General features: G+C 56.7%; 9 protein-coding genes across 9 annotated transcripts; 3 read left to right on the top strand and 6 right to left on the bottom strand.

Moving 5' to 3' along the window:
- Positions 1-208: 208 nt before the first annotated feature.
- Positions 209-3,574, bottom strand: HRG_08298 (male sterility protein; the record flags this gene model as incomplete). Its single annotated transcript, XM_044866769.1, has 7 exons — positions 209-1,240; positions 1,312-1,374; positions 1,447-2,365; positions 2,421-2,496; positions 2,549-2,847; positions 2,896-3,091; positions 3,265-3,574. The coding sequence occupies 7 exons, from the start codon at positions 3,572-3,574 to the stop codon at positions 209-211; spliced, it is 2,895 nt and encodes a 964-aa protein (XP_044718658.1).
- A 677-nt stretch (positions 3,575-4,251) lies between these two features.
- HRG_08299 (uncharacterized protein) lies at positions 4,252-4,569 on the bottom strand (the record flags this gene model as incomplete). The annotated part of the gene is made up of 1 exon (XM_044866770.1): positions 4,252-4,569. The coding sequence occupies one exon, from the start codon at positions 4,567-4,569 to the stop codon at positions 4,252-4,254; it is 318 nt and encodes a 105-aa protein (XP_044718659.1).
- Positions 4,570-5,574: 1,005 nt separating this feature from the next.
- On the bottom strand, positions 5,575-7,838 carry HRG_08300 (glycosyl hydrolases family 2, sugar binding domain-containing protein; the record flags this gene model as incomplete). The annotated part of the gene is made up of 7 exons (XM_044866771.1): positions 5,575-5,860; positions 5,938-6,068; positions 6,132-6,275; positions 6,341-6,526; positions 6,591-6,997; positions 7,054-7,232; positions 7,300-7,838. 7 exons carry the CDS (start codon positions 7,836-7,838, stop codon positions 5,575-5,577), a joined length of 1,872 nt encoding a protein of 623 aa, XP_044718660.1.
- A 3,953-nt stretch (positions 7,839-11,791) lies between these two features.
- Positions 11,792-13,074, top strand: HRG_08301 (taurine catabolism dioxygenase tauD, tfdA family domain-containing protein; the record flags this gene model as incomplete). The annotated part of the gene is made up of 3 exons (XM_044866772.1): positions 11,792-11,935; positions 12,005-12,737; positions 12,827-13,074. The coding sequence occupies 3 exons, from the start codon at positions 11,792-11,794 to the stop codon at positions 13,072-13,074; spliced, it is 1,125 nt and encodes a 374-aa protein (XP_044718661.1).
- Positions 13,075-13,188: 114 nt separating this feature from the next.
- On the bottom strand, positions 13,189-13,719 carry HRG_08302 (acetyltransferase (GNAT) family domain-containing protein; the record flags this gene model as incomplete). Its single annotated transcript, XM_044866773.1, has 1 exon — positions 13,189-13,719. The coding sequence occupies one exon, from the start codon at positions 13,717-13,719 to the stop codon at positions 13,189-13,191; it is 531 nt and encodes a 176-aa protein (XP_044718662.1).
- A 657-nt stretch (positions 13,720-14,376) lies between these two features.
- On the bottom strand, positions 14,377-16,196 carry HRG_08303 (major facilitator superfamily domain-containing protein; the record flags this gene model as incomplete). The annotated part of the gene is made up of 2 exons (XM_044866774.1): positions 14,377-15,609; positions 15,657-16,196. 2 exons carry the CDS (start codon positions 16,194-16,196, stop codon positions 14,377-14,379), a joined length of 1,773 nt encoding a protein of 590 aa, XP_044718663.1.
- Positions 16,197-18,183: 1,987 nt separating this feature from the next.
- HRG_08304 (uncharacterized protein) lies at positions 18,184-18,723 on the top strand (the record flags this gene model as incomplete). The annotated part of the gene is made up of 1 exon (XM_044866775.1): positions 18,184-18,723. The coding sequence occupies one exon, from the start codon at positions 18,184-18,186 to the stop codon at positions 18,721-18,723; it is 540 nt and encodes a 179-aa protein (XP_044718664.1).
- A 441-nt stretch (positions 18,724-19,164) lies between these two features.
- On the bottom strand, positions 19,165-22,021 carry HRG_08305 (coatomer WD associated domain-containing protein; the record flags this gene model as incomplete). The annotated part of the gene is made up of 8 exons (XM_044866776.1): positions 19,165-20,188; positions 20,241-20,404; positions 20,455-20,568; positions 20,618-20,868; positions 20,924-21,542; positions 21,596-21,804; positions 21,854-21,938; positions 22,004-22,021. The coding sequence occupies 8 exons, from the start codon at positions 22,019-22,021 to the stop codon at positions 19,165-19,167; spliced, it is 2,484 nt and encodes an 827-aa protein (XP_044718665.1).
- Positions 22,022-24,190: 2,169 nt separating this feature from the next.
- On the top strand, positions 24,191-26,357 carry HRG_08306 (kinase; the record flags this gene model as incomplete). The annotated part of the gene is made up of 6 exons (XM_044866777.1): positions 24,191-24,212; positions 24,346-24,477; positions 24,545-24,720; positions 24,880-25,085; positions 25,173-26,100; positions 26,151-26,357. The coding sequence occupies 6 exons, from the start codon at positions 24,191-24,193 to the stop codon at positions 26,355-26,357; spliced, it is 1,671 nt and encodes a 556-aa protein (XP_044718666.1).
- Between the last annotated feature and the right edge of the window lie 187 nt (positions 26,358-26,544).

Below are 26,544 nucleotides of genomic sequence, written 5' to 3' on the forward strand. Positions count from 1 at the left end.
GGCACTTTACACTTGCCTCGCTCATCCCACCATCACTACGCTCGTATGTTTTCTCGAAAGACTAGTTCAATTTATTGTATGTCGTCTTCCAACGAGGCCATTGTGTAACCTGCCCTACCCGCCGACAAAGTCAGGGCTTTTATCCCTCCGCGTCCTATCCATCACGGTCATTACTCTCCTCTCTCGCAGCCTTTGTTCAGTACTTGGCTCAAAATGCCCATTGGGAGCACCATAGCTCCACCAGACTTGGGTTAATCTTCTCCATCTTCCGCATCATTGCACTATTCTCCCTTGCCCGCTTGGTTTCGAAAGGCGTCGAGTGACGGCCGGCTTTATACGCGGCGAGCGTCTGCCTGTGTGTATCAAGCAGCTTGATGGAGGGGTTCTTCTCCAGGTCAGCGTTGTCGGTGGCGCTCTTCTCGAGAACGTCGAGCCACTCTTCCAAGCTCACAAGCTTCTTGATTCTGTCGCCATAATATTTCTTGACGGCGTGGGCAACCTCTGTCCAGTCTGTCTTGGCCGGATTACAAGCATGGTAGTAGCCAGATATCTCAGAGGCCGGCACCTTGGCTGTCACTCCCGCGATCTCCAAGATGACGCTTGCGGTATCTTCAATAGGGACCCAATCAACAACGTGTCGCGGTCCAAGCTGGTCAGGAAGGACTCCGAGGTGAGTGGCACTAGCGACGAGACTCGGGTAAAACTCCTGCTTGTTCCAAGCTCCCTTCTTACCCCGGGGGCCACCGATTTGGCCGACCCGGATCACCGCCGTCGACAGCCCACACTTCTCACGCGCCTCGTCCAGGATCAAGCTGCTGACCGCTTTAGACCGTCCGTAGCCCATGGTTGGCAGGTTGAGATCGGTAAAGCCAGTCTCTGGCACTTCGTCGTCTGAAGACCAAGTACCGGCCGTGCTAACGCTGGAGAGGAAAAGGACTGGCACACGCTTCTTGGCTGCGGCGGCAAAGTCCACAAAGTGACGCACACCCTTGATATGCGGCTCAAAGGACCCGACGCTGATGTTGAAGTTGACCGGCCATGCGTTGTGAATGATTCGGTCAGCCTCATGCAGGAGGTTGTTGTACATCTTCTCCTCGACGCCCAATCTGGGCTTGGAAAGGTCCGCTTGCACAAACTCGACTTTAGAAAAGTCTTGGCTCAATCCTCGTTCTCCGCTGACGCCAGGTTGCCGGGAGCGGCCTCCATCCGAGCCTCGGTTCAAGGCCACAATCTTCTTCACCTGAGGGGGGAGGAGCACATCATGTCCAGCATGTAGGCGCCCAGTGATCCCGTAGTACCGGTCAAAAGCACTGTCTGGCCTTCAAAGAGTGGCTCTTGCTTGCCTGAGACGGGAGCTGGCAAATCGCTCGTGTACTTGGACAGAAGTCTCTGCGCAATGGAGACTTCACTCTCCGGCTCTTTGCCCCCGATCGAAGACCCATTGACCACGGCAAGAAGATGTGCAGCCATCTGCGAAGGAGTAGGGTTGGCGTAAATGTCCTTGGGCGCTACTGATTCGGAGTTATCGGACGGATGGGCAGCGTCCACGCCGGAGCGCAGCATGTTTGCCATCTGGATGACTTGGGCAGAGTCGATGCCAGCGCTGAAGATGTCGGTATCGCCCTCCAGCTCCGGGGCCCCAAACTTTGTTTGCAGCAAGTCAATTATGGAGCCAGTCAGCTTGTCGGCACTGTCGAAATCGAGGGCGATCGGGCCCGACGCTCCACCGGACCATGCGTTCTCGTACAGTGTGTCGATCTCATCCTTGTAGAGCTGCAGGGCGGCGGCTCGCTGAATTGACCCCTTTCCAGCTCGAGGAAACGGCTTCGCGGGATCGGTCAGTCCGGCAAAGGACCGATTGATGCGGCCATGAGCCACCGTCTCCTTGTTGATTTCTTCGACGAGCGGCCACAAATCCTCGAGGAACTTCTCTTTTTCCTCGTCGCTTGTCGGGTGGGAGGCAGGCTCAACCAACAGTGCAGGCTGGAATCTCTGGTGTCCGACAACGACGGCACCCTTCACGTTTGCGTGCGCAGTGACGGCTGCCTCGATGCTGACGGGGTTGAGCTTTTCGCCATTGGAGAAGACGATGATGTTGTCAATTCGTCCCTGGTACATCCAATGGTCCGGGAGATCGGGGTGGCGCTTGAAGATGTCCTTGGTCGCCCATTCTTGCGCGTCTGGGAAGGTATAGAAGACGCCTTGCTGTCGACGCCCGTTGGCGTCCTTCCGAACGAAGACAAGCTCATGGACACCATCGTCATCTTCCAGCGGGCGCCAGTCTGCCCCCATAACATCCATATTGAAAGAAAAGTACTGCCACAGCTTGGAGTTCCGTTGGAAATACCGAGGGTAAGGGAAATGCCTGTAGACGAACATGTTAAACAAAATCGGCATTGAATTTTTCATTGAATACTTACTCTGTGGACGCCATGGAGTTCTCCAAGGTGACTCCACGTTCGACAAGCATGTCGCCAGCTGCCTTTGAGAGAGCGCCTGGAAAGGTTTAGCCACAGGGAAACGAGAAGACTCGGGCGTAGAATCTTACCTCCTCCAAAAGACACAAAGTTCAACTTCCTGAGCGTCTCGATACCCTCCTCGGTGTGGCTCAATTCCTCCATGATCGAAGGAGGGAGGAGAGCGGCGTCAGCTCCAGACTGGGCAAGGCACTGGATAACAAGATCAGAGTTTAGCGGGCGCTCAGGGATGCCAAGTGCGATGGGCTGTCCGTAAAAAATGGCCATCGACAAGAACACGTAGACGGCGGCCGCGTGGAACATTGGCATTGGGAGGAACAGTCTCGTGGACCTGTCGCTCCATTCCTGCAGCGAGAACTTGGCGCCATGGCTCGTCGGGAGAAAGCGAAACGCGTCCGCGATGGCAAAAGGCCCCTGCCTGACGACGATGGGCTTGGGTATACCGGTCGATCCACTGGTGTGAAGGACGACCATGGGATCCCACTGCGCTTCTTCAAACGACTTGCTGTACGGGAACAGTTGTGGCTCGGCGTTGAGCCAAACATCTGCGCTTGGAGCCGCGAAAGCCTGCAGCTTTCTCTTCTTCATCAGGTTTGGACGAGTTGGCGGTTCGCCTCGGCGTAGTAAAACGCGTTGCAGTTGGTTGCCTCGAACAGGGAGAGGAAGCCTTCAAGACTGTTTCGCGGCGAAACGAAGAAAGCCTGGTATCCAGCCTTGACGCATCCCAGCATCATGATGAGGTAGCGAACATCGTTGGGTCCGATGTACCCAACGGTAGGGAACGCACCCTTGGGCGCAGGTCCGAGTTTCTTTGTGATTTCTCCGGCAACATGGTTGATGGCGTTGTAGATTTGCTTGTAAGTCACCTTGGCCCAGCCGTCCTTGGCCTCGGAGCCATTGGGAGTGAAGACGAAGGGACGCGACGGCTCGTTTTTGGCCAGGTCCTCGATGATGTTGATAGCCAGGCGACGGCCGTACGGCTTGTCTGCCAACTGGCCATTGCCGGCGCCAGCCAGGTCACTCAACTGCTGAGACCTCTGTCCAGGGTTGAGTTGTTGGTTTGGACCGGCCGGTTGGGGCAGCTGGGCTGACAGCATTGTCCCGGAGTGCGTGGATGCCTTGAATAGAGACTAAGGGGTAGGGCGCTCAGGATAACGGAATTCAGGGGCTCATCAAATGCTTGGGGCGGCAGGATTGAACAGGATCCATTGGCCCTGGCAAAGTTATTTGGTATATATAAGTCCTTAGACGGAACGGCATAAGAAATATTAAGGCTGTTCGGTCCAAGGTCAAGAGCAGGATATACGCACCCGGGAAGCCCGGGTGCACCATTGCGTAACACTGCTCGATAAGCTTTCCCATAGACGACATACGCCGACTCCCCATTCTCGGGGACCTACGGAGTTTCCTGCCAAGCCTTCATGACCGGGATAACATGACGGCATCGGTAAAGTTCAAGCAAGAACCCACTAGCCTCTCGTTTTGAACGTATCCGGAGTGCTCTTATCGCCCTGTCCGTTTCGACAAGGTCGGATGAGACTTTGAAGTAAGGCCGGATCTGGTCATCGCCTCATGTTCGTTAAACGGACTAGATGCGGAGGGTGAGGATCGGCAGCGGGAACATACAACAGGCCAAATTTAGAGTATTGTCTGTCATGATTGCACGCGGGTGAACATGTCTCGGAGAAGTGTTGACATGCATAATTCACGAATCTTTAACCTAGTCTAGCCGTTGTCCCTTGGCCCCCTCCTTAACGCCATCGTTCACGAAGCTTCATTTTCCTGCTGACCACTGCTCCTTGACGGTTCCCTTCAAGGCCACCGGACGGACATTTGTGAAGTTCTTGATATCCGCCATGATCTCTGCTCCTTCTTCTTGCATAGCCTTCTGGTACGCCTCCATGCTGGTCCACCGCATGACGCACATCAAAGCGTATGGTGAATCTTCGGTCATTTCTACCACGTCCCACGACTGGAAACCGTACTTTGCCCATTTCTGATTGCACAGCGGCATGTGAGTCGAATAATAGTGCGAATGGTTGAATTGTAGGTCCGGAGACCGGGCATATGTAATCATGACAATGGCCGGCATGGCTGGACTTTATTTTCGGTTGAGCGGTGGGAGTTTGTGTTGAGAATGTGCGCGTAGATGAGTCGGTGGACAGTACAATATTTGGCCTTCTTACCCGTCGCTATCCAGCTACGTGCCGCTCTCGAGATTTATAGCATGCTACAGCGGTATACATCTGCGTAGCTGATGTAAACGCCGAATGGAGAAAGGTGCTATTAATCTTTGGAGAAATAAAGATGTACACCCTTCTTACCGGTAATTTGATTCTATGGTGCTAGGGGAATTCCAGAGTTTCAACCTCTACGGAGTCCGGACTTGATGGTTACGGATCCGGCCACTTCGGGGGCATGCGCACGCCTTGCACCCACACCATATCCACAAGACAGGCCACTAGGGGAACAACTTGGTCAGGGTGCCATCCGCCAACCACTCGTAAGAGTCTTTCTCCACTTCCCGTCGAGAGACAAGGACAGTTGGCGGGGGCGATGTCGCGGAAGGGCAGCTCGCCTGTTCTCGTTCAGCTGAATAGGAGTGACGTTGCATGATTATAGCGCTCAAAGCATTCCTGTCATGTCCACGAATGTATGCCTGCACAGGTTGTTTCTTGCATTACGCAAAATGAATAAGTATGACAAGGATTTCAGCATCATCAACGCTCCATCTAGCAGGCGGACTAAGATGCGCTGTTCCTCCAAGGCCGTTACATAATTAATGGATGAAAATCCAGTGTCGGCCCCAAAAAAACCACATGTAGAGGGCCAGGCGCCGCAGCCGACGATAATAAGGCCCCTGGTCTCTTCCCAAGGGGTTGTCTCCAGCCACCCGCACATGAACGCGAGCTGTCACCTCCGTGCACTCGCCGCTCTCTCACCATCCCAGTCATGCCAATGCCTCCCTGAACTAATATCCGAATCAACATGTCCCAACAGCTAAAAGAGGCATAGGGACAATGCTCCTTACTGCAGGCACAGCAGCTGAACATCCAACCCGTCCTCATAATCCGGATTGTCGTTAAAACATTCATGATTAGCGTACCCCTCGTGCGAGCGCAGCCCGGTAAAGGAGCGCGATGTCGTCCTTCCACTGCTGCACATCTGGACGCAGCAAGCGGCGATCGTATGTGTACAGCCCGTTAACCTCACCCTCAACGTCCGTTGTTTGGGTCCAGACGCCTCCGCTGCATGCATACCGCTCAACTTGCTCGCGCAGCTCCATAAAGATGACGCTAGCTCTATAGTTATAGGCGTTTAGGTCTTTGCTGACCTCGTATGTCTGGTTGATTGTGTCTATCGCCTGCTGGACTTTCCAAAGGCTGAGCACGAGTGAAACCCGTTAGCAGCCGAAACGGCGTCAAGAACCTTGAGCGCGTAAAGAACAGGGCCAACTCACTGATCGGCTGAAACATTGTGGCCAATTCCCCCAAACTCGCCCTGGAAGCCAATTCGCGTTGGATCATACGGGGAAGATGCAATGGAATAAAATGGCGTGCCGCACTGGGGATTCGCGTAATGGTGGTTATCCTGGGATCAACGGTGTCAGTTTGCAATTAAGTTTCCCCTGTTTTCTTCGCGGCATAAGCTTACGGAAAAGTCCCCAAACCCGTGATCGAACCAGCCTGTCACGGAGTCAATCAACCTCGTAGGGTCAATGCTGCGCACGACATCAGTGAGTTGCCCTTCGGGATACGGTGCGTTTCTCCGCTGGCCCCAGCCTTCGTTGTAAATGACCTGTCAAGCAGCACGTTAGCTCATTGACTCTAACGATTCGTTCACCCTGCCTCGCCACGTCTTACCCAGGTCACAATGGACGGATAGCTCTTGTGCTCGCTGATGAGGACTTCAAGCTGGCGCTGAAACTCCTTTTGCTGTGCGTCATTGGGTAGCCGGTTGAAGTCATCCGGCAAGCTTGGCATATCTTGAACAACCATCAAGCCTATTTCATCACATGCTTGATAGAAGAGATCGGGCTCAACTTTTATCTAAGAGTTCATTGCGTGAGCACGGCGGTGAGTCTGGGCGAAACGTCACGAGCACGAGACTTACATGCTTTCGAACCATGTTGAAGCCCAGGGACTTGAGCATCTTCAGGTCATAAATCATAGCCTCACGACTGGGCGGCGTGTAGAGCCCATCGGGCCAGTATCCTTGATCGAGAGTGCCGAACAGAAAGACAAAGTCCCCGTTCAGAAGTGGCCGCTGAATGCCGTTGACGAGGCCCTTGGAAATCGTTCGGAATCCGGTATAGCTTTGGACTTCGTCTTCGCCCATCTTGATGGTCATGTTGTACAGAGTGGGCGAAGATGGCTCCCAAAGTTCGGGGTTGTCCACCTCAAACTGGAGTTCCGTGTCGGCATTTCCTCTTCGGCGAGCAACCACGTGCCCTTTTCGGTTGTAGATGGAAACTTCGATGGGGTTTCCTCCTCTCCGAGAACTATGAGCGGTCAAGGTGACTGGGCGAGGTCAGCATCCACAGTTGTGTCTATTTCCATCCCGCGGGCATGCGTACCGATTCCGTCCATGCCGGCCGCCACGTCGAGTTGCTGGATGTGGTCTCTTGGAACGCTCTCTAGCCACACCGTCTGCCAGATTCCCGAGCACGGCCTGTACCAAATGTGTCTTGGATTCTTGGTTTGTTTGCCGACGGGAATGACCTCGGAGTCGGAAGGATCGTACACGAAAACCAGTCTGCGTTCAACCATCGGTCAGATCCACAAGACATCAGCACGCAACTCGCGGAGAAGAGTGAGCTTACAGTTCGTTGTCCTCGTCAAACTTGACTTGAGCCGTCACGTCGAGGCTGAATCGAAAATATCCGCCAACATGATTGCCAACTTTGACTCCGTTGACAAAAACGGTGGCGTCATAATCCACGGCTTCAAAGTGGAGGGTGACCGACTTCCCTTCCCATTCCTTTGAAACTCGAAAGCTTCTCGCAAACCACATGCGTGTTACGTTGAGGAGCTGGATCCCCGACAGGCCGCTTTCGATACATGACGGGACCAGGACCTCGCGCTCAAGGAGACCGCCGGGGAGCTTGTCGATATCGGCGGCGCTCCTGGCCTCTTGATACGTCCAGATTCCGTTCAGGTTCTGCCAGACATCTCTACGGAGCTGGGGGCGAGGATGCTCGGGCCAAGGGTCTCTGCCGACCTTGTATGTCCAGTCCGTGTCCAGGGGCGGCGTCTGGACCCTGTACGGCACGGGAGCGCGCTTAAAGACGGACTGCAAAGATCCCGCAGCGACTGATAGCCAAAATAAGCTGCTCCATAGGACCGCATGTAGGAGTTGCATGACGACTAGAGTCGAAGTCAACTAACGAAACGGGCCGGATGTTAGCGCCCGTGGATTGTAAGCCGTGGTCAGGGGAGACCGAGTGACAAAATACGGTCGAGGAAGAACAAGAATAAAAGCATAGATGCCACGGTGGCAGGGGTAGGTGGAATGGCAGGGAGGCGTCCTTGCCGAGCCATGGAATGCTATCGTTCAGTCTATTATACTTCGTAGACACAGCACCATCGCCCCTCCTGGCTGGAGGGAGGCTGGAGGCTGTGTGATCCCCCTCAGCTTGTAGGGACCTGGTTTTATGCAGTCATCGTTGAACTGCTGCCACAAACAGTGTATCTTGGCTGCCGGTCTCATGTCGGCGGCAGACTGCGGCGAGGTGCCGTTGTCCGACACAGGCGCATTGCTGGCTGCCAAGAGACGCCCAAGGCAGAGCCGGACCGCCAGGTCCCTGTAGTCCAGACGCGTGTCTTGTGTGACCTCCCTGGACAGTCGGGCGGACGCGTTTTACCCTTGGAGTACTGCTACCCCCTAGATACCCCACGGAAGCTAGCTTGTCGCCCGGAATTTGACACCCTTGTTCGTACGTCCGGAGTACTCCCCGCTCATCAGCCGGCCTGTGCAGATCAGACGCAGGGCTGTTGTTGCGGGGTCACATCGTCGATCTTTGCAGGGCCTGGATCCAGGATCATGGGTCATATGAAAATGTCTTGTGGCCCCTCGGAGGCATCGGCTCCATGAATGGCTTGCCAAGGCTCATCCGGGCCTGTGTCGTCCGGTCGTCTGATGCCACCGCTTGCTGACCTTCCCCATCAGGCAGAGAGCATGTACGTTTAGGCCAGCACCTGAAATTAAGGTTATTTAACAACCAAGCTTGTCGGTTCGTAATGACGCGAGGCTCTTGGGCCCATGACGTATTTCCAGCAGTCCTCCTCCACGCTTTCAGTCGGGTCAATCATAGCGAGTGGTGTGTGGAAGCATTGTTGGTGTCTGGTGGTGGCTTCACCACCCTGAGAAGTAAGCCCGAACGTATCAGTGCCAGCACTGGATGCCTTTAGTTCCCGCGTCTTGGATAGTTCGAGATCATCAATGCTGGCCTCTACTGCGCGCTGGTTTCATGTCGCTTTCGTGTCGTTCCAGAACCGAGCTCTGGAAATATTCATGCGGTCACCCCTTCGCTTGATGTAATCTCGTGAGCTCATGTTGCAACACGCAATAAGTTCTTGGGTTTCATTGACACGTCTCTGTTTGGATTATCGGCGGCGACTGCTTCATGTGCTGTGGCAGATGGTGTTGTGGTGCACACGAGCGTCTTGGTGATCAAACCTGAATTCAGACTTGGTCGGAGACATGTTGACAAATCCCCCGGCCATTTGGATTGACATCTCTGCTCTTATGCTGGCTGGCCGAGTTCATATGGAGTATGCCATACAGACGTACCTCTGGGAGGTAAATCAAGAAAATCAGAGCCTTGAACAATGCACGCTACACCTGGTTGCTAATAATCCCTACACGTAGTCTCGCACATCCAAACAGCCTGATATACAGGTCCTCTGAAGTACTCGATCTTCGACCAAAGGCAAAGGCTCAAGCAGACAGTGCTGGCTTAGCTGGTAGGCAGCCGATGCCATCGATGACAGCTCGAAATTTGATTCTTACACCTTATCGAAACCATCTGAACATGAAGCCTGCAAGATGTCTCATCGATAGCCAGTCTAAATGTCCATGTCCAGATCTTGACAAGCTCCTCGACAACCCTTCCTCTCGGTCTCTCACTGTTTCCCCATTGGCGCTTCTTCATGGTGAAAAGAGTCCGGCGAGCGGTTCGTCGCGTATTCCGCCGTCTTCCGTGGCTTCAACTTTCTTTTCTCGACGCCAGTTCAATTCACATACTTGCGAGAGGCGGGTAGCAAAGCTGGCGCCCAATCTCAATAGAGACACAATTCAGGGCAACGACAAGTAGAGACAAGCACCTCGGAAAACACGCTTGCGATCGAGTCTCGCGTGCTTGTGTGCAACATCCGCATGTCTCACGAGTGGCCGGCTCATACGTGAAACTGGCTTATCCCTACCGTTGACGCATTGACGCATTGCCACGAGACACTTTACAGCAGTCGGATGCATCTAGAACCAATGGATCAAGGCTTGGATAATCCGTCGTCCTGACCGGCGGAGCGACTGAGGTAGGCGACGGCGTGGGCTTCTCCTCAGAAAACAAGTACCGTCCGACCTCGATGCGTCTATGCAACGCTGCGAAGGCTTCAGTTGATCTCGAGTTTACCGGCCGGATGGCCGCAGCGATAAACGAGCATCATGGCTTCATCAACAACTACCACGTGTGCCAGTTGGAGATTTCCCCTTGCGATATGCTGATGAGATGGCATCCTGCGTCGTCCTCGGATCAGTATTCACCCCCGTGTATCTTTCCCATGGAAAGCTTCCCGCGATCAGCAAGTTGCGCATTCACGGATCGATACCTAGTATCGAACCGTGGACTTGAGCCAGGGTAAATGTCCCTTGGGCGAGATGATTGGCTTTCAATGTCTCACCCATGTTCATGTGCCGCGTGACGATGCGCTCAGTTGAGCATCCCGGAGCCTCGACCCAGCCTCAGCCCCAACAAGACCAGGGCTCAGAACCGAGATGGAAGCACCACGATCAGTTGCTTGTCCTAACTCGCGTGTTCGGAGCGCTTCCTGAGCTTGGTACGCCGGCGAGTTCCCCGAGGACGCCAACAAATGGAATACTCAAGGACATGAGCAGTCGTCGCATCGGCAGACATGAAATCATATAGTCAACCGTATTTGACGGAGGTGGAATGGCCAAACGGGTGTGAACGCCGTCCTTGAAACGTCGTTTCGCGATCAATGACAATGATTGTCCGAACTCCGTGGAATACGACAGCCACCCGGCACCGCTTCCCGGCTTGCTTCATTCGCAAAAGCAGCCCGGCTTCGGCCCACACTGTCACATGGCCCGTCGGACGGCGCACCGCGTCCCTCGCGCATCCGTTGTCTCCGCGTATGTACGTATCCGCCCCCCGGCCCCGGAGCGCTGCGTTGTGCCTGCGCGGGACAGCAAACTCGCATCGTGCCATTATTCTGACACACATTTGGACACTTCCGGACTCCGCCACTTGACGATGCCGCTCCAACATGCATCGCCGAGCCCTGCAGGTGTTGCTTCCAAAGCGACACAAATGGCAACCGAATCATGTCGAGTCGCACTGCAACCGTATGGGTTTGGCTGGATGTCCAGTCGAGTTTGCTTGGCATATACTGGCGGTTGGGTATCGATGCCCATTGAGACGGCAGAAGCGGATGCAAAGAGGAGGTTGGGCAACATCTCGACGTCTGGCCTTTCTAACTTGAGCGTGCGTGCTCTTGAGCAGCTGCTACGTACATGTAAGTTGTCAGCAAACAGCGCTCATGAGCGGGTAGCACAAGCTAAGCGGGAAACCAAGTGCATGGATCAGACGTGAAACGCGGACGGCAGTGTTCAAGCCGCAGCTAACAACCTTTTTGCGTCGCGGCAAGGGGCCCAGTTATGTAGACGCGCCGTGGGTGCACAACCTCTCATGAGATTGCGTGCTCGACATCCTCCTTGACCTCATATGTAGCGGTGGCGTCATCCGCACCATCATCGCGTCAACTCGGCCTGGCCAGTTCCGACGTCGACCGGCGCAAGTCCCCTCGCAGATGGCACATCCGTTTTGGACTGGTATGGCGAAGCAATCAGTTGCATTTCGCAATATGTTGCGTGATGCGGTCACTGCGGGATCTGGGCATGGACCCGTTGGAGACCGGAAAGGGGTGGGCTGTCAGTAGTCGGATTGAAAACCGGGGAGCCAGGTCCAGCTCCATCCTCGGCATCCATACATATATATCTAGAGCCGAGGCCCCCCCTCCACCGTAAAGACTGAGAGGTCCAAGACGACGACTCGCCTGCTTGCCATATACAGAATGGCGCCCTCACTTGTCGGGACAACCACTGAGGTCACGACTTCTTCCACTTACAAGCTCACATTCGGCAAGTACAAGGAGACGGACGGCACCTCAATCGACAGAGATGTAGAAACGGGCAAAAAGGGCAACAATGCCGCCAAGGTGATTATCCCCTCGAGATTATCCCCTCGACGCAGAGACCGGAAATCGGAAGTTGACCCAGCATATCAGTACCTTCACTACTTGCCTACCTGGAACCCCGAGGAGAGATACCCCCCTCTCGAGCCCTTTGAACACTACGAACACGGCAAAGATGCCGACCCGTCTTTTCCCAACCTGCTGCCGCCGGGCACCTCCGTCACGGACCTCACCCCGACCATCGGCTCCGAGGTGAAAGGGATCCAGCTGTCCTCGCTCAGCGACGCCGGCAAGGACGAGCTCGCACTATACGTGGCACAGCGCAAGGTTGTTGCCTTCCGGAACCAAGACTTTGCCGACCTCCCCATCTCCGAAGCCCTCCATCATGGCTCCTACTTTGGCCGACACCACATCCACCCGACATCGGGAGTGCCAGAGGGCTATCCCGAGATCCAGCTCGTGCACCGCGGCGAGGGTGACAAGGCCAAGGAGGAGATGCTTCGGTACCACACGACCACGGTGGCCTGGCACTCGGATGCCACGTACGAGCAGCAGCCTCCCGGCACAACGTTCCTCTACATCCTGAACAAGCCGGACACCGGAGGCGACACGCTTTTTGTCGACGCCGTCCAGGCCTACAGGCGTCTGAGCCCGCTCTTCCAGGAGCGTCTTCACGGCTTAAAGGCCACGCACTCGGGCATTGAGCAGGTCAACGCCGCCGCCATCAGGGCCAGCATCAAGAGACGAGAGCCCGTCGTCAACGAGCACCCGATTGTGCGGACTCATCCGGCAACGGGAGAAAAGGCTCTCTTTGTCAACGATCAGTGTATGTGGTGTTCTGGACAAACGAAGCGCTCTGCATTCTGCTGGGTGGCTCGATGAACTCGACGTGGCTGACACTTGTTTGCTTGACAGTTACACGCGAGATTTTAGGGATGAAAAAGGAAGAGTCCGACGCCATCCTCCAGTTCCTCTACAACCACATGGCCTTTGGTGCCGACTTCCAGGCCCGGATCAAGTGGGAGGAGGGAACGGTGGTCGTATGGGACAATCGGGTAACCCAGCACACTGCTCTGGCCAACTGGGAGAATGGACAGAGGCGTCACCTTGCACGCATCACGCCACAGGCCGAAAGGCCATATGAGACGCCTTTTGATGGCTAAGAAGCCTAAGCTTGATGACGGACCGAGAAACATGCCAATGATGACTTTGATGTTCTTCCATTGCCTCAACTCCAGGTCCAGACGTTGTTCAATCACTCGGCATATCATCCCGGATCATAACACGTAGTACCAGAACAAGGCGGTCTCTTCCTTGTGCTCCTGCACTCCCATGTAGAGCAGCTCGTCGTAGCCGCCAAACCTGAGGCCGAGTTTCTTGTAGAAGCGACAGGCCGCGACATTATTGGACTGCGACTCGACTCGGATGCCTGCCACGCCAATCTCCCGCGCCCAGCCGACGACGGCGCCGAAGAGCGTGGCGCCGTTGCCCTGCCCCCGAACCTCGACGTCCAGCGCAATGGTGTGCAGGAGCGCCACGTTGTTCCAGTCCTTCAGCGCAAACGCATAGCCCATGACCTGCTGGCCGTCGGTCAGCGCAAAGAGAGCCTTATCGGAGTCGTCGGCTCGGCAAAAGTCTTGCTCGTCGAAGCCGTATGTTTTTCGAAAGGTGGGAACGGGCGTCGTCTTGATCTCTTGGCCAGAGGCGAGGTGGTCGTATGGCTTGGCGATAACTCTGGACACTTCAAAGGAAAAATCCCGGTCGGCAATGTCCTCGGCCGTCAGCCGCGCTATCCTGGCCACCTTCATCGATGCTGTGCAAGACTTGAGCACCGGCGACTATCCAGGCGGGTACTGCGTTACCCCGGCAGTATATTGTATAAGCAATAAACCGCCAGGTTGGAACTCAATGGTGTGGCCTTGTCTCTGTTCGCGGGGCGGCGAGTGTCGATGGGGGCCGTGTAAGTGCGCCTTTCGTTGCCGAGGAAGATGAGCATCAATGACAAGGTGCCTGCAGGACACTGAGGTACTGGAAATGCATGTCAACGGGCAAATAATGAGTCATCGGCGACAGCCTGAGACGTTGCTGTCCATTGTACGGAGTTACACTTGTCTCATTGTGCATCATCCACCGCGCTCAGTTCCGACCAGCCTCTCACAGACACCATATAAGAACGGTCTCTCTTCCGCTCTGTCCATCCATTTGACCCGTCGGACCAGACTTCAACGTCAGCATGTATCACTCCGACGGACCGTTTTTGCATCCTTCTTGGCGTCGTCCTCCTCGCCTACGCCTACGGCCTCGTTTGGCGTTCACTCACTTCAGGCCACCATCAACGTGGTTCCGCCGTTCAGCCCATGTCGGCAAAGATTGCCGACGTCAGCCTCGGGGGTCGCACAGGACGCTCCCCGCTGCATATCCAGTGCATAGTATACCCTTACATATCCAGTGAGTCGCATGCACTCTCAAGGGCGCTCAAGGTCGACATCCCCCGTTTCAGAAGCGCTGTCCTTGGCCAGCGTCTGCTCGTTGCTCAGCTTGGGGTTGCGCAGCATCATGGCAAAGAAGATGAGGGGCACGCAGAGGCAGACGCCCGTGATGCAGAGGATGCGCTGGATCGACTGGTACGCATCCACGACGGCTGTCCTCTCGGGCGTACCCACCGGATAGGCAGCAACAACGTTGGTAAAGGGGTCGGCGTAGGCCGCGGCGGCCAACGTCGAGTTGAGGTCGGCCAGCGTCTCGTCCAGCTTGGCGGGGAGTAACTGCGACCACATAGCCCCAGACACCGTGTTTCCAAGGGCGGAGCCGACATTGTACATTGCCAGATAGATGCCAGTCGCGACGGCCAGGTTCTCGTGCTTGAGTCCGACCTGCAGCGAGGCCTGGGCGGTGTATGGAAACATGCCACCGGCGACACCTAGAAGCACCTGGGCGCCGATGACGCCGGCTCGGCCGCTTCCCGAAGTCGAGCCACGGTAGTGGATGAGAAGGCCAAAGGCGACCATGTACAGGGCGGTTCCGACAACGACAAAGATCTTGAGCCGGCGCACCTTGAAGACGACCAGGCCAAGGAGGGGTCCGACAATGACACTGGTGAAGGAGTAGAGGGAGACGACGCGGGTGGCGGCCTTGACGGAAAAGTCAAAGGCGACCTGCAGCACGGTGAAGAGAAAGTCGGATTGCATGGTGAAGGCGAAGTTGAGGAAGATGGCGATGCCGAGGGGAGCCCAGACGGAGCGGTCCTTGATGAGGGAAAAGGGCACCAGCGGGTGTGGCGCCTTGAGTTCCCAGAGGACGAAGACGGGGATGCACAAGACGCCGACGACTAGGGGGGCGATGACCGACGCGCTTCTCCACTTGCTCTGGAAGCCTCCGGCAAGAGTCAGGGGCACGAGGATGAGGGCAAAGAGGGCAACCATGAGGACGAGGCCAATGACATCGAGGAGCCAGAAGAGCTCCAGAGTCAAGCTGCGGAAGCCGAGTATCTCAAACGAGGAGCGATAGTTGGTCAGACGCCCCTCCTTGTGGGCACGGCGAGCGACGACGCCGAGGCTGAGGATGAGAGGCATGGCGCAGAGTGGAAAGATGATGCACCACATGGCAACGCCCCAGCGCCAGGTGGTGGCGGCGAGGACGGCTTCCGAGATGTTGCCACTGACCCAGGTGTTGATGATGAAGGAAGGGCGGGGATGTAGCTGAAGAAGAGACGGGCACGGGTCGAGGAGATGTCGGCGATGATAACCTCGACGAGCAGAATAATCATGGTGTAGCCGATCTGGTAGATGACACTGCCACCAGCAAAGGTGTCGATGTTGTTGGACACGGCCTCGACAACGGTGCCGACAACGTAAAGGAAGACGGCCACGCAAAGGAGCTCGACGCGGCCAAAGACGTCGGCAATCTTGGCCGACACAGGCTGGGCGGCGGCGGCAATGACGGCGCGAACCACGTTGATGGTGGCCTGAAGCGAGTGGACGCCGAACGAGGCCGATGCGACGGGCTGGTAGGCGTAGCGCAGGGTGCCGTCGAGCCCGTAGGCGTAGGCAAGGAGGAAGACGCCTAGAAAGATGCAAATACGGTCCGTCGGGGAGATGCTCGCCGACAGGGCCTCGACGCGGGCGACGCCAGGCGACGTGAGGTCCTTGACGGCGGCGGCGGCCGAAGGGGCGCCTGGATGGGCGCGATGGGCGGCGTTGTCGGCGTCGAGGGGATGGGTGCCGTCGTCCGCGCCGAGGTGGCGGGCGGCCTTTTCATCGGTATTTGGCGATGGCGACGTTGCCATGTTGACGGATGTGCGGGTGCGGTGATGATGATGCTGGTAGCTGATGAGTGTGGCGAGGAGGAGGAGGAGGCGGAGGAGGAGGAGGCGGAGGAGGAGGAGGAGGCGGAGGAGGAGGAGGGGACGAGACGACGTGGGAAGATTTCAGCAAGCAAGCCGGCAGCTAATGAAGCAGCTGGTCGAGTGGCCGGTCTGTCGAGCAGGCAGGCGGTCGTTCTTAACTATACCAATAGAATGAAAAATAATACAGGCTCCGGATGCGGGTGGTCGTTCGGTGGAATCAACAGGTCGCGTGTACAGCAGTCTCGACCTCAACGTTGATGAGGCGACAATGTCTGTTCCAGTCTTGAAGCCTACTTTCCGCCTGTCACTGACACGCACAGCAAACTCTAGAAAAAGAAAGGTAAAATCTCGTGGCTGTTATCAGATGGATCTGATAATCATGCGACGGATCCGCTCGTTAGCTTCAGCTGGGCGTAGCGCGCCCAGCGGCGACGAGCCGAAAGGGCCGATGCCGCTTTGACCTTTCCATGCGGCTGGAGTCACCAGCCGGCCTGATGAAAAGGCGGAGGCGAGAGGAGATAATAAAAGACGCACGACGAAAAACGTGGTTGCCGGGAGGTCAGACGAGTGGGGGGTGGCGGCCGGATGTTGGGTTCAACCTCGAGACAACTTGAAGTCAACCCGACTTATGATATACATAATTACACAGTACATTACATGTAGGCTCTCCCGTGTGGCTTTGTTCACCACGCCACCTGCTCGCTGTCGGTCGCAGGAAGCGAGAGCGAGCATGTACAGGACAGACACTGTCGGCTCTTCATCTTCATCTTCTTGACAGCATGGGCTTCAAGACGTTCGGTGTCTTTGCTTTGCTCCGCCAAGAGCCCGCGGGCAACATTCACACCGAGACGGCCGACGACAAAGGCCTCTCTGGGTACGTACTCCGTACGGAGAGCAGCCTGCCTAGGTACAGTACCTACCTATTGTACTGTACCGTACCTACCTTGGTAGATCGCCAACTGACTCGCGCACCGAGTTGCGGACAGCGACAACTAGTACGGGCAAAGCCCAGCGATAGCAGCAAATGCACAGCCGAGACACACATCCAGCCTAGCTGTATTAGGAAGGTCACCGCTACAGTACGAGCGGATGCCACCGCTGATTGCCTCGGAATCCGGACCCGCTGCCAGCTTGGCCCTGGTACAACCCGCCTACCCTGTATCTCGACAGCCGGCTGGAGTGACGGGCAAATGGGAGACAAGGTCTGAGACAGGGTGCGAGATGGGATGCGTTCTCGTCGGATTGTTAATTAATTTAGCCTTCTGCCCACAAGGGTTCATCCAGGCATCAAGCCCGCTTGCATTCCTTGAAACTCGTGGGCCCATGCTTAATGGTTCTGTATCCTTGCAGCGCGCACTCAAATTCGGGACGGAAAAAAGAATGTCCCCCACTTGCCCAAAACTCCCCCTTGCCTTGAACATGACTACCTAATTACTTGCGAAACCGCCCACGATGCGCCCTCGGATGAACCGTCCGCCTTCCTTTCTCGAGATTGGGTCGTGTGTTGCCATGCTCTCTCGCATTACAAGTGACTTGAAACCCGCCGCTTGCCTCTCTGTTGCTCCATCGAAAGCATCTTTCCCGAGGTTGAATGCCGAAGACATGGCTATTTCAGTCAGAGGCCACTCCCGTCACCCATGGGCCTCGAGTCATCGTGACAGGCTCACCTCGCTCCCTCTCCCGAGGCCTGACTAGTGTCTTTGTCTGATCTACGATCCGAACAACAGGAATCTGCCCTACCTCGATCCAGAAGTCCACCAACACTCGGCAATCGTGACACGGGACAGATTAAAGCCCCTCCTTTCCTCTCCCCTTGCCTTCCCCGGCCTCTGCTCTCGAATTCTTGAAAACAAGCTGCCAACCACGCCTCGCTCGCCATCTCTCTTCTGACATCTTTCGCCTCGTCCTTCAAAAAGGAAACGCCGCCATGCAGTCCCGTCTCGCCGCCCTCCTCGCCGCCCTCGCCGCCGCCTCGTCGGCCTCGGCAGAAGTAAACTATCTGGCCGCCATGCCCGCCGCCCTCAACACCCCCCATGCCCTGCTCCCCCGGCAGACGGGAGGCGCCTCGCCCACCATCCCCACTGAGTGCTACAGCGCCATCGTCTCCCTCTTCAGCTCCGTGCCCACCCCGCCCCCCGAGGTCCAGTCCGCCCTCGAGGCCGACCTCGCGCGCAAGCCGCCCGCCGACCTCTGCAGCTTCACCACCCCGCCCAACCTTTCCGCCCAGTTTTCCTCGTACAGCTCCCAGCTCGACTCGTGGTCCTCGCGCAACGCAAACCAGCTCACCGCCTGCTCCAACCTCCCCAACATAAACGCCTTCTCCGCCTGTGGTTCAGACCGCTCCAGCTCAACCCCCGCCGCCAACGCCGTCTCCAGCAGCACCCGGTCCGGCAACGCCCCGGCCCGCCAGAATGGCATGGCTGCCGCCGCCGTCGTCGCCTTTGGCTTGGCCGTTGCTATCTTGTAGAGACAGGAAAAGGAAGCAAGGGGCGAAGGCGCCTTGTTATTTCCAAGTCTGATACCCAAGTCGCGCTTTTCTCTGCTCTTGGTCTGCATGTCGGTATTGAGAGCGACTTCTTCATCACTTTAAAGAATAATAGCATTGCATGTGGGTTGGTTCAGGCGCAAAGAGGTCAGCAATGATTTTCAAGCATCCCAACAACTTGCATATATATACTTGTCCATGTCACTTCAACTCAGTGCCTTCTGTGCATCTTTTTGATCAAAAAATAAAACATATAGTTTCGAGAACCGTTCTATCCAGTTCACTGGGCAGGCGCCAATGGTCGACAGTGACAGCGCCCATGGCTGGCTCGCTCCACCTTGCGGATTGGCCTGCTCCAGTATTGACATCTTCGTCCCGCCATCTACTTTTGCAACAGAAATACAGCAGAGAGCGCCTAGCCTTTTATTCCTCATCCTCCGCGTTCTCCTCGTCCTCCTTGCCCTCGCCCCCTCCGTCCTCCTCCTCCTCCTCCTCCGCGTCCACGGCCGGCGCCTGTTTCTCGGCAACGGGAGCCTCTCCATTTGCCCCCGCCACGTTCGTCTTGTCCAGTGCGTCGCCGCCTTCGCGTTCCGCTTGCAACCACGCGTCCCACTCGGGGAACAGCTCCGCGTCCTCGTCAGGGACCCCGATGAGCTTTGCCACCCGTCCCTTCTTGCCCTTGTCCAGACTCTCTTTCCAGTCCTTGACGATGGAGGCGGCCAGACTGGGCTTGTATGTTTGCGCGAAAAGCACCGCTTCGGCCAGACGGCCAGTCTTGGTCAGCATTTCGACGCAGCCGTCGACATCTCCCAGGAGCCAGTAGCATGAGAACGCGACATTGTGCGCGTTGCCCTCCTCCGCTTGAGCAGCCAGCTTGGAAAGCCCTTGCCGGTCGCCAGTGGACGAGTGCAGCAAAAGCAGAGAGCCGAGGTCTTTGGCATGTGCGAAGCACTCCGCAGCAAGAGCCACATCCCATCCCGCCAGAGCCGCGTCGCCTACCGTCTTCCACTTATGGTCCGCGTCCGCCTTGCGCGCCAGGTCCAGGGCGATATCGAGCTGGTTGAGGCCGAGAGCGAGGTCGAACTTGTGCTCCGGGTCTGTCGCCACCTCCAAGGCCAACTCCTTGTGGCCTTGGCCTTCCAAGAATCTCGCGATTTTGTTCAGCTGGTCCACGGGAATGGTCGGCAGCAGCTCGGCCGCCGTCTCCATGTCGTCGCGGAGTACCAAGGTTTGGTATTCCAACACGGGAAGCGACAGGGCAAACGAGGTGACGTTGACATCCTTGTCCGCGAGGTAGATGCGAGAGTCTCTTTGGATGTATCCAAGGACATATATCGGCTTGTCAAAGTGGGAAACGGTATACGTCTGGTCGCCAACCAGGTAATTGAGTCGGTTCGTGCTATTGGTGTAGATGAAGCAGTCCCCGACCCATTCGCCTGTCCGAACACTGTCTGGGGTCAGCCTAGGCCGCTGAGGCGCGACGCGACCGCCGGGCTTACCTTTCGCTGATATCCGTGATGACTTCAAACGCGGCCTCGACGCCATCCTCGTTCACCTGACCGGCCTGCACTGCCTCGACATAGTTTTCTCGGGAGAATCGCAGCACGTAAAAGGTGTCGTCGCATGCAATCGCAATAAGTTCACCGCTATCCGACCAATAGACCTGCGCAATGTCAGTGCCCCGAGTTCATCAGCTGTGGCAAGCTCACGAACCTGCTTGGGCTCAACCTCGATCCTTCGGACGAGGCCGCCCGTGGCCCAGTCGAAAAAGGAGACGCCGCCCTGACCAATGACGCCGAGCAAGACACCGCCGGTGAGGCCCTCCGCCTGAAACCCACGTCCAGGCCGCCGCTCTTTCAATAAAGTTCTTGTACACCTTGACGCTCATGGGCGATTCGCGGATAGCGAAATCGTTGCTGTTTTCCTTGGACGCCCAGACGAAATCCAGCGCAGAGCCAAAGGCCTTGTTGCGCCAGGCCAGAGCCGTGTAGATGATGTATTCGCCGTCTCCGCACACAGCGACGAAGCGGCCGTTGGGGGAGTGTAGCAGCGTCTGCGGATAGACTTCGCACGTTCCGAGGTCTTTTGTGGGGAGGCTGATTGGCTCATTGTCCTTGATGCTGGCATCTACAGACTTGTCAGCAGTCGAAGCTTTAGATACTCGACGCGCAGCTCAACTTGCCTCCCTTGATGATGGAGGACACAACTTCGTTGTGTCTGGCCCAGATGAGTTTTCCAGAGGCGTCCATGGACACGGCGGGCTCTTCGCGGCCCAGCTTGACGACGACGGCGCCATCGTCAAAGCCCACGGCGACGCCTTGCTGTCCCTTTTGATAGGCAATGCACCACGCTCGTTCGAGGCTGTAGTTCAGGGACTGTTCGAATCGGTACGTGTTCGCGTGCCAGACTCGGATGGTGCCGTCCTCGGAGCCGGAGATGATGACGGGCAACTCGGGGTGGTAGCATGCAAAAGAGACGTTGTTGGTGTGGCCCTCGAGGGTTGCAATCAACGACTTGGTCGTGTAGTCCCACACCTTGATGGTTCGGTCGTCGGACGTGGTGAGCAGGTAGGGCTTATCGGAGTGAGGGTAGTAGTCGACGTGGTTGACGCCCTTGGTCTCGTGCGCCTCCAGAGTGAAGTTGGCAGTGGCCGAGCCTAGGCTCCAGATCTTGACGGTGCGGTCGAGGCAGGCCGAGGCAAACGTGTTTGTGTCTTTGGGGTTGATGGCGAGGCCCATAACATAGTGACTGTGTCCCTCGTAGACCTGCACGCATTTCCAGCCCTTGTCCCAATCCCACAGCTTGATGGTCATGTCGTCGGACGCGGTGAGGATAAAGGGCAGGTCGGGTGGACAGCGATGGCTCGAATGTAGTCCGGATGCGCCTCGAACGAAGTGATCTTTTCCGACGTGTTGTAGTTATAGACGCGCAATTGGAAGTCGTCGGAACCGCAGACGATCCAATTCTTGCGCGAGACGAATCGGCCGGCGCGAACGGGGACGTCGGTGAGCTCGAAAGTCTTCACGATTTGCTGCGTCTCGTAAGACCAGATGTATGCATGGCCTGCAGAGGGTTTAGATGTGGCGAATAATAGTGAAGTCGGTGTACGCACCGCTATAGAGGGTCGTGAGAATCCATGGCTCATGCGGGTGAAAGTCGATTCCCTTCACTCGTTCGCTGCGAGCGAACAGTTGGCGCTGTGAGGGCAGATGGAGAGTCAGCGCACAATCCTGGCCTAGAAGCCGGAGAGACTGGCACTGACCTTGACGTCCAATCTCATCGTGTCGGCGGGTGGATGCCCTGAGCTGCCGGTGCAAAGCTCTTATCCAGCCCGAGGATCGGCGACTCGAGGTGTAGACTGAGGAAGGGAGACGTGGCGGTCACCGGCGTAGTGGGCTTTCGCTCGCCAACAACCACCATGCAACAGGGGCAGGATCGGGATATTTTCAGGCAGAGGGAAGAGGCGTTGCTGCATCGATGGAGGCCGAAGGTATACAGCTGTTGTTGTCGTGCTGAAGCGAACCGAAAGGCTTGGGATGAGCTCGTGGGAAATGTGCGGTAAATGCCCCCCATAGCATGGCTCTACCAGAATGGAAGGCTGCTGCTTCTGCCAGGCTGGCCACGCGCCTGGATTGTCAGGTATCAACCAGCTGCAGAACGGCGGGTACCTTGTGCTTGTACCTGCGGGGCTTCGAGATTCGCCTACGGAGTACTCTACGTGTCCATTGCTGTCAAGAGAACGATCAATTGCACCTGGATTGTCTCCCGGTACAAGGCAATTGATGGCTGCGTATCTCCTCTTATAGGACCAACTCGTGGACTACCTTCCTTGCCAGAGCCATGTTTGACCTCGATAGGGCCGCGTGTGCCCTTGGTCGGGAACGGGCTCAGACAGGGTCAGATCTCGCCGCGGCTGCGCAATGAGATGGACGCCCCATTCGCTTGCTGGCTGCTCTCAGCACTCGCCATTTTGGACGAAAGCTAATACTCCGTACAAACACCTCTTGACCCCTTGCCCGAGATGTGCCTGGCAAGGTGCGCCTGGTCCTGGACATTTACAAGGTAGGAAGGTGGGTTAGTAATCAAATGAGGCCGCCCAGGCTCAGACCACAACCAATGACTCGTCTTATGTCGCCCTGCTGGAATTAAAGGGAAAGGGCGAATGAATATTTTCTTTTCTTCTTGTTTGAAGCAGTAGGCCCCTCTGCCCTCCAGTAAGCCGCATTCATTTGTTCGTATCCGTACTGTCCTGTGCGGATATGCACCGGGTGTTCTGGCGAGTAACTTCTGCGGTGCCGGTCTGCCCTATCTTATCTCGAAGCACCGTGCGTCACCTTTTGTTTCTGTTCATGTGCGCACTGACAAGACGGGCAGGATTCCGGGAATGGCTCTCTCAGTTCGAGAAGCAGACACAGTGCGCATTCTATGCCCCCTTTGCTTAATGGCTGACCGTCCCTTGCCCTGCCTTAGTACTAATTACCTAGTACCTTAAGGTACCTAGGTGGTCAAGCCCCGTGAATGATTTCATAGCCCGAGCCAGGGTACCTCCAAACCCCGTGTTTTGTATAGCAAAGTACCCCACACATGGCATCTGCCGGCGCCCTGAGGCACATTCCCCCCCGAGATACCTCGACCCGAGGTGCGGGTACTAACCGTAGCACAATATACCTGCATTTGGGCCCCCCCCCCTTTCCTTCGTCCGAGGCTCCATTTCACCAGCGTCGTTTGTGCTGCTGCTTCGCCTCGTCGTTGCCGTCATCTACCCGACCCCTTCTCCCAACGAAACACGTACAAACCTTGCGCAGCCTCTCTCTCCCTCTGTCCCCTTTTGTCTCCCCCAAGTTCCAGCACCAAGAGATCTTGACCCTTTGCCAGCCTTGTTCAGCGGCGATTCGCCTTCCTCGGCCACGCCGGCCGCTCGTCATCCACCCCCTCGTCTCATCTCCCTCGACCCGGCCTCGTCTTCTGTCGTTTCCGCCCCTCCTAGCCAGCTGCCAGTCCTCAACTATCTGCATCCTCAGGCCTTATACCTTAGCCTGGTCGACTACTGACCCAGTCTCGCACCCTCTTTCGGTCAAGGCGCCTTTCGCGCAGCTGCTGGAGGCTTCAGGCGTCTGCGGGGTTGCATTGCGCATGCCAACTCTGCCACTACCACCCACTTCCAGGCCAACCTGTCACCAACAGCCACCCTGGGATAAGCAACTCGGCCGCGATCCCACTTCGTCGCCACCGGGGAGAAAGCACTAGCCCTCCATTCCATCTGGCACCCTCCGTCCCGACAGCTGAACTGCGTTGCGCCGACCCGGCGTCTCCTCTCTCCCCTTTATCCTGACTGACCGACCATCGCCATTCAAAATACCCATTTGCCCCGCGTCTTGAGCTGTCACGATCCCTACCAACCGCCCGTCCTTGTCGTCCTCCGCCGTCCCCTTCCGCGCATACCGCCACTATGTCGTGGAAACTCACCAAGAGTACGTTTTTTTGGTACCCGTCGTCTTGCTCTTCCCCGAGCCGACAATGTCCAGCCTCTAGGCGGGACGACCCGTTTCGGCGTCCCCGAGCACCCCCCGTGTCAACCGGAAGCTGACAGCCTTGCCCGTCTAGAATTCAAGGATACCCATCTGGGGACCCTGAGCGCCTTTTCTCGATCCCCCTCTACCTCGACCATCACAGACAAGGACGACAAGGCTCAAAATGCCACGGGCGCCACGACTCCGACCACCGACAACGCCATTGGTATGTGCTTTCATCGTGCCTGGCCAGGTGGAAGCCAATTCCGGGCTAATATCTGTGTTGAAACTAGCTGCCTCGGAAGCAATGACCCAAGCGCCCGTCGTCAAGCCGCCCAAGCCCGGCATCCTTGTCGTCACACTCCACGAGGGCCAAGGCTTCTCCCTGCCTGAGCAACACCGAGCTGCCTTTGCCTCGCAGCACCAGGGCTCACTGTCATCTAGCAATGCGGCAACCATGGCCGGCTCAGTACGACCCTCTTCCTCGCAACGAGCGGCCGGTTCCTTCATGAACGGCTCAAACAGGCCACACTCCTCAGCCGGTGGATTCGGCGGTATACCAACAAACCATGGCCGAATCTCAGGCAAATACATGCCCTACGCACTTCTCGACTTTGACAAGGTGCAGGTCTTTGTCAATTCCGTCGAAGGCAACCCCGAGAATCCCCTCTGGGCAGGCGGCAGCACCCAGTACAAGTTCGATGTCTCCCGGATGACGGAGCTTGTCATCCACCTGTACATGAGAAACCCAACCGCTGCTCCTGGGTCCGGGCGGAGTCAGGACATCTTTCTGGGCGTCGTTCGCATCAATCCTCGATTCGAGGAGCGGCAGCCGTATGTGGAGGACCCCAAGGCCAGCAAGAAGGACCGGGAGAAGGCTGCCGCCGAGCATGCCCAACGCCAGAAGGGCGAAGGACAAAGCGGCGTCGAGTGGGTGGATGTGCAGTACGGCAGTGGCAAGATCAAGGTCGGCGTCGAATATGTCGAGACGCGAGCAGGCAAGCTCAAGATTGAAGACTTTGAGCTGCTCAAGGTTGTGGGCAAGGGCAGCTTTGGGAAGGTGATGCAGGTACGCAAAAAGGACACGAACCGCATTTACGCTCTCAAGACGATTCGCAAAGCCCACATCATCTCCCGGTCCGAGGTGGCGCATACGCTCGCCGAGCGGTCTGTCTTGGCACAAATCAACAATCCCTTCATTGTCCCCCTCAAGTTCAGCTTTCAGTCGCCCGAGAAGCTCTACTTCGTGCTGGCGTTTGTCAATGGAGGAGAACTCTTCCACCATCTGCAAAAGGAACACCGGTTCGACGTCAACAGATCGCGCTTCTACACGGCGGAGCTGCTCTGCGCCCTGGAATGCCTGCACGGCTTCAGCGTCATCTACCGCGACCTAAAGCCCGAGAACATCCTGCTCGACTACCAGGGCCACATTGCGCTCTGCGACTTTGGCCTCTGCAAGCTCGACATGAAGGACGAAGACCGGACGAATACCTTTTGCGGGACGCCCGAATACCTTGCGCCGGAGCTGCTGATGGGCAAGGGCTACAACAAGACGGTCGACTGGTGGACTCTGGGCGTGCTGCTGTACGAGATGCTGACTGGCCTGCCTCCCTTTTACGACGAAAACACCAATGAAATGTACCGCAAGATCCTATCAGAGCCACTGCACTTTTCGGATGTGGTGCCACCGGCGGCCAAGGATCTGTTGACCAAGCTGCTTAACCGCAATCCCGAAGAGCGGCTCGGCGCCAACGGGTCGGCGGAGATCAAGGCTCATCCGTTCTTTCACGCCATTGACTGGAGAAAGCTGCTGCAGCGCAAGTATGAGCCGACCTTTAAGCCCAGCGTGGTGAGTGCAAGCATCCCTTAAGGCCATGACTCCTGCTAACGACTGGCCAGGCTGACGCGCTGGATACGGCCAATTTTGACCCCGAGTTCACGTCGGAGGCGCCCCAAGACTCTTACGTGGACGGCCCGATGCTGTCGCAGACAATGCAGAACCAATTCCAGGGGTTCAGCTATAACAGGCCCATTGCGGGGCTTGGCGATGCCGGCGGGAGCGTCAAGGACCCTTCCTTTGTGGGCAGCATCCAGGACAATCGATAAGGGAAAAGTGGCGTGCTGGCACAGCGGTTGGCTGAAGACGGGGAGCTCAGCTGTCGGTCGGTTCCCCCTCTGGCCCACGCGGCAGTAGACTGATGAGGTGGCGAGGGGGGGAAAGGTGCAAGGCCGAGACAAAGGACCACGGCGGGAGCGTGATGAATGTACCATTGAGATGGGGAGTTTTGGCAGG

Source organism: Hirsutella rhossiliensis (assembly GCF_020360975.1).
Source record: "Hirsutella rhossiliensis strain HR02 chromosome Unknown scaffold00009, whole genome shotgun sequence".
Classification (NCBI taxonomy): domain Eukaryota; kingdom Fungi; phylum Ascomycota; class Sordariomycetes; order Hypocreales; family Ophiocordycipitaceae; genus Hirsutella; species Hirsutella rhossiliensis.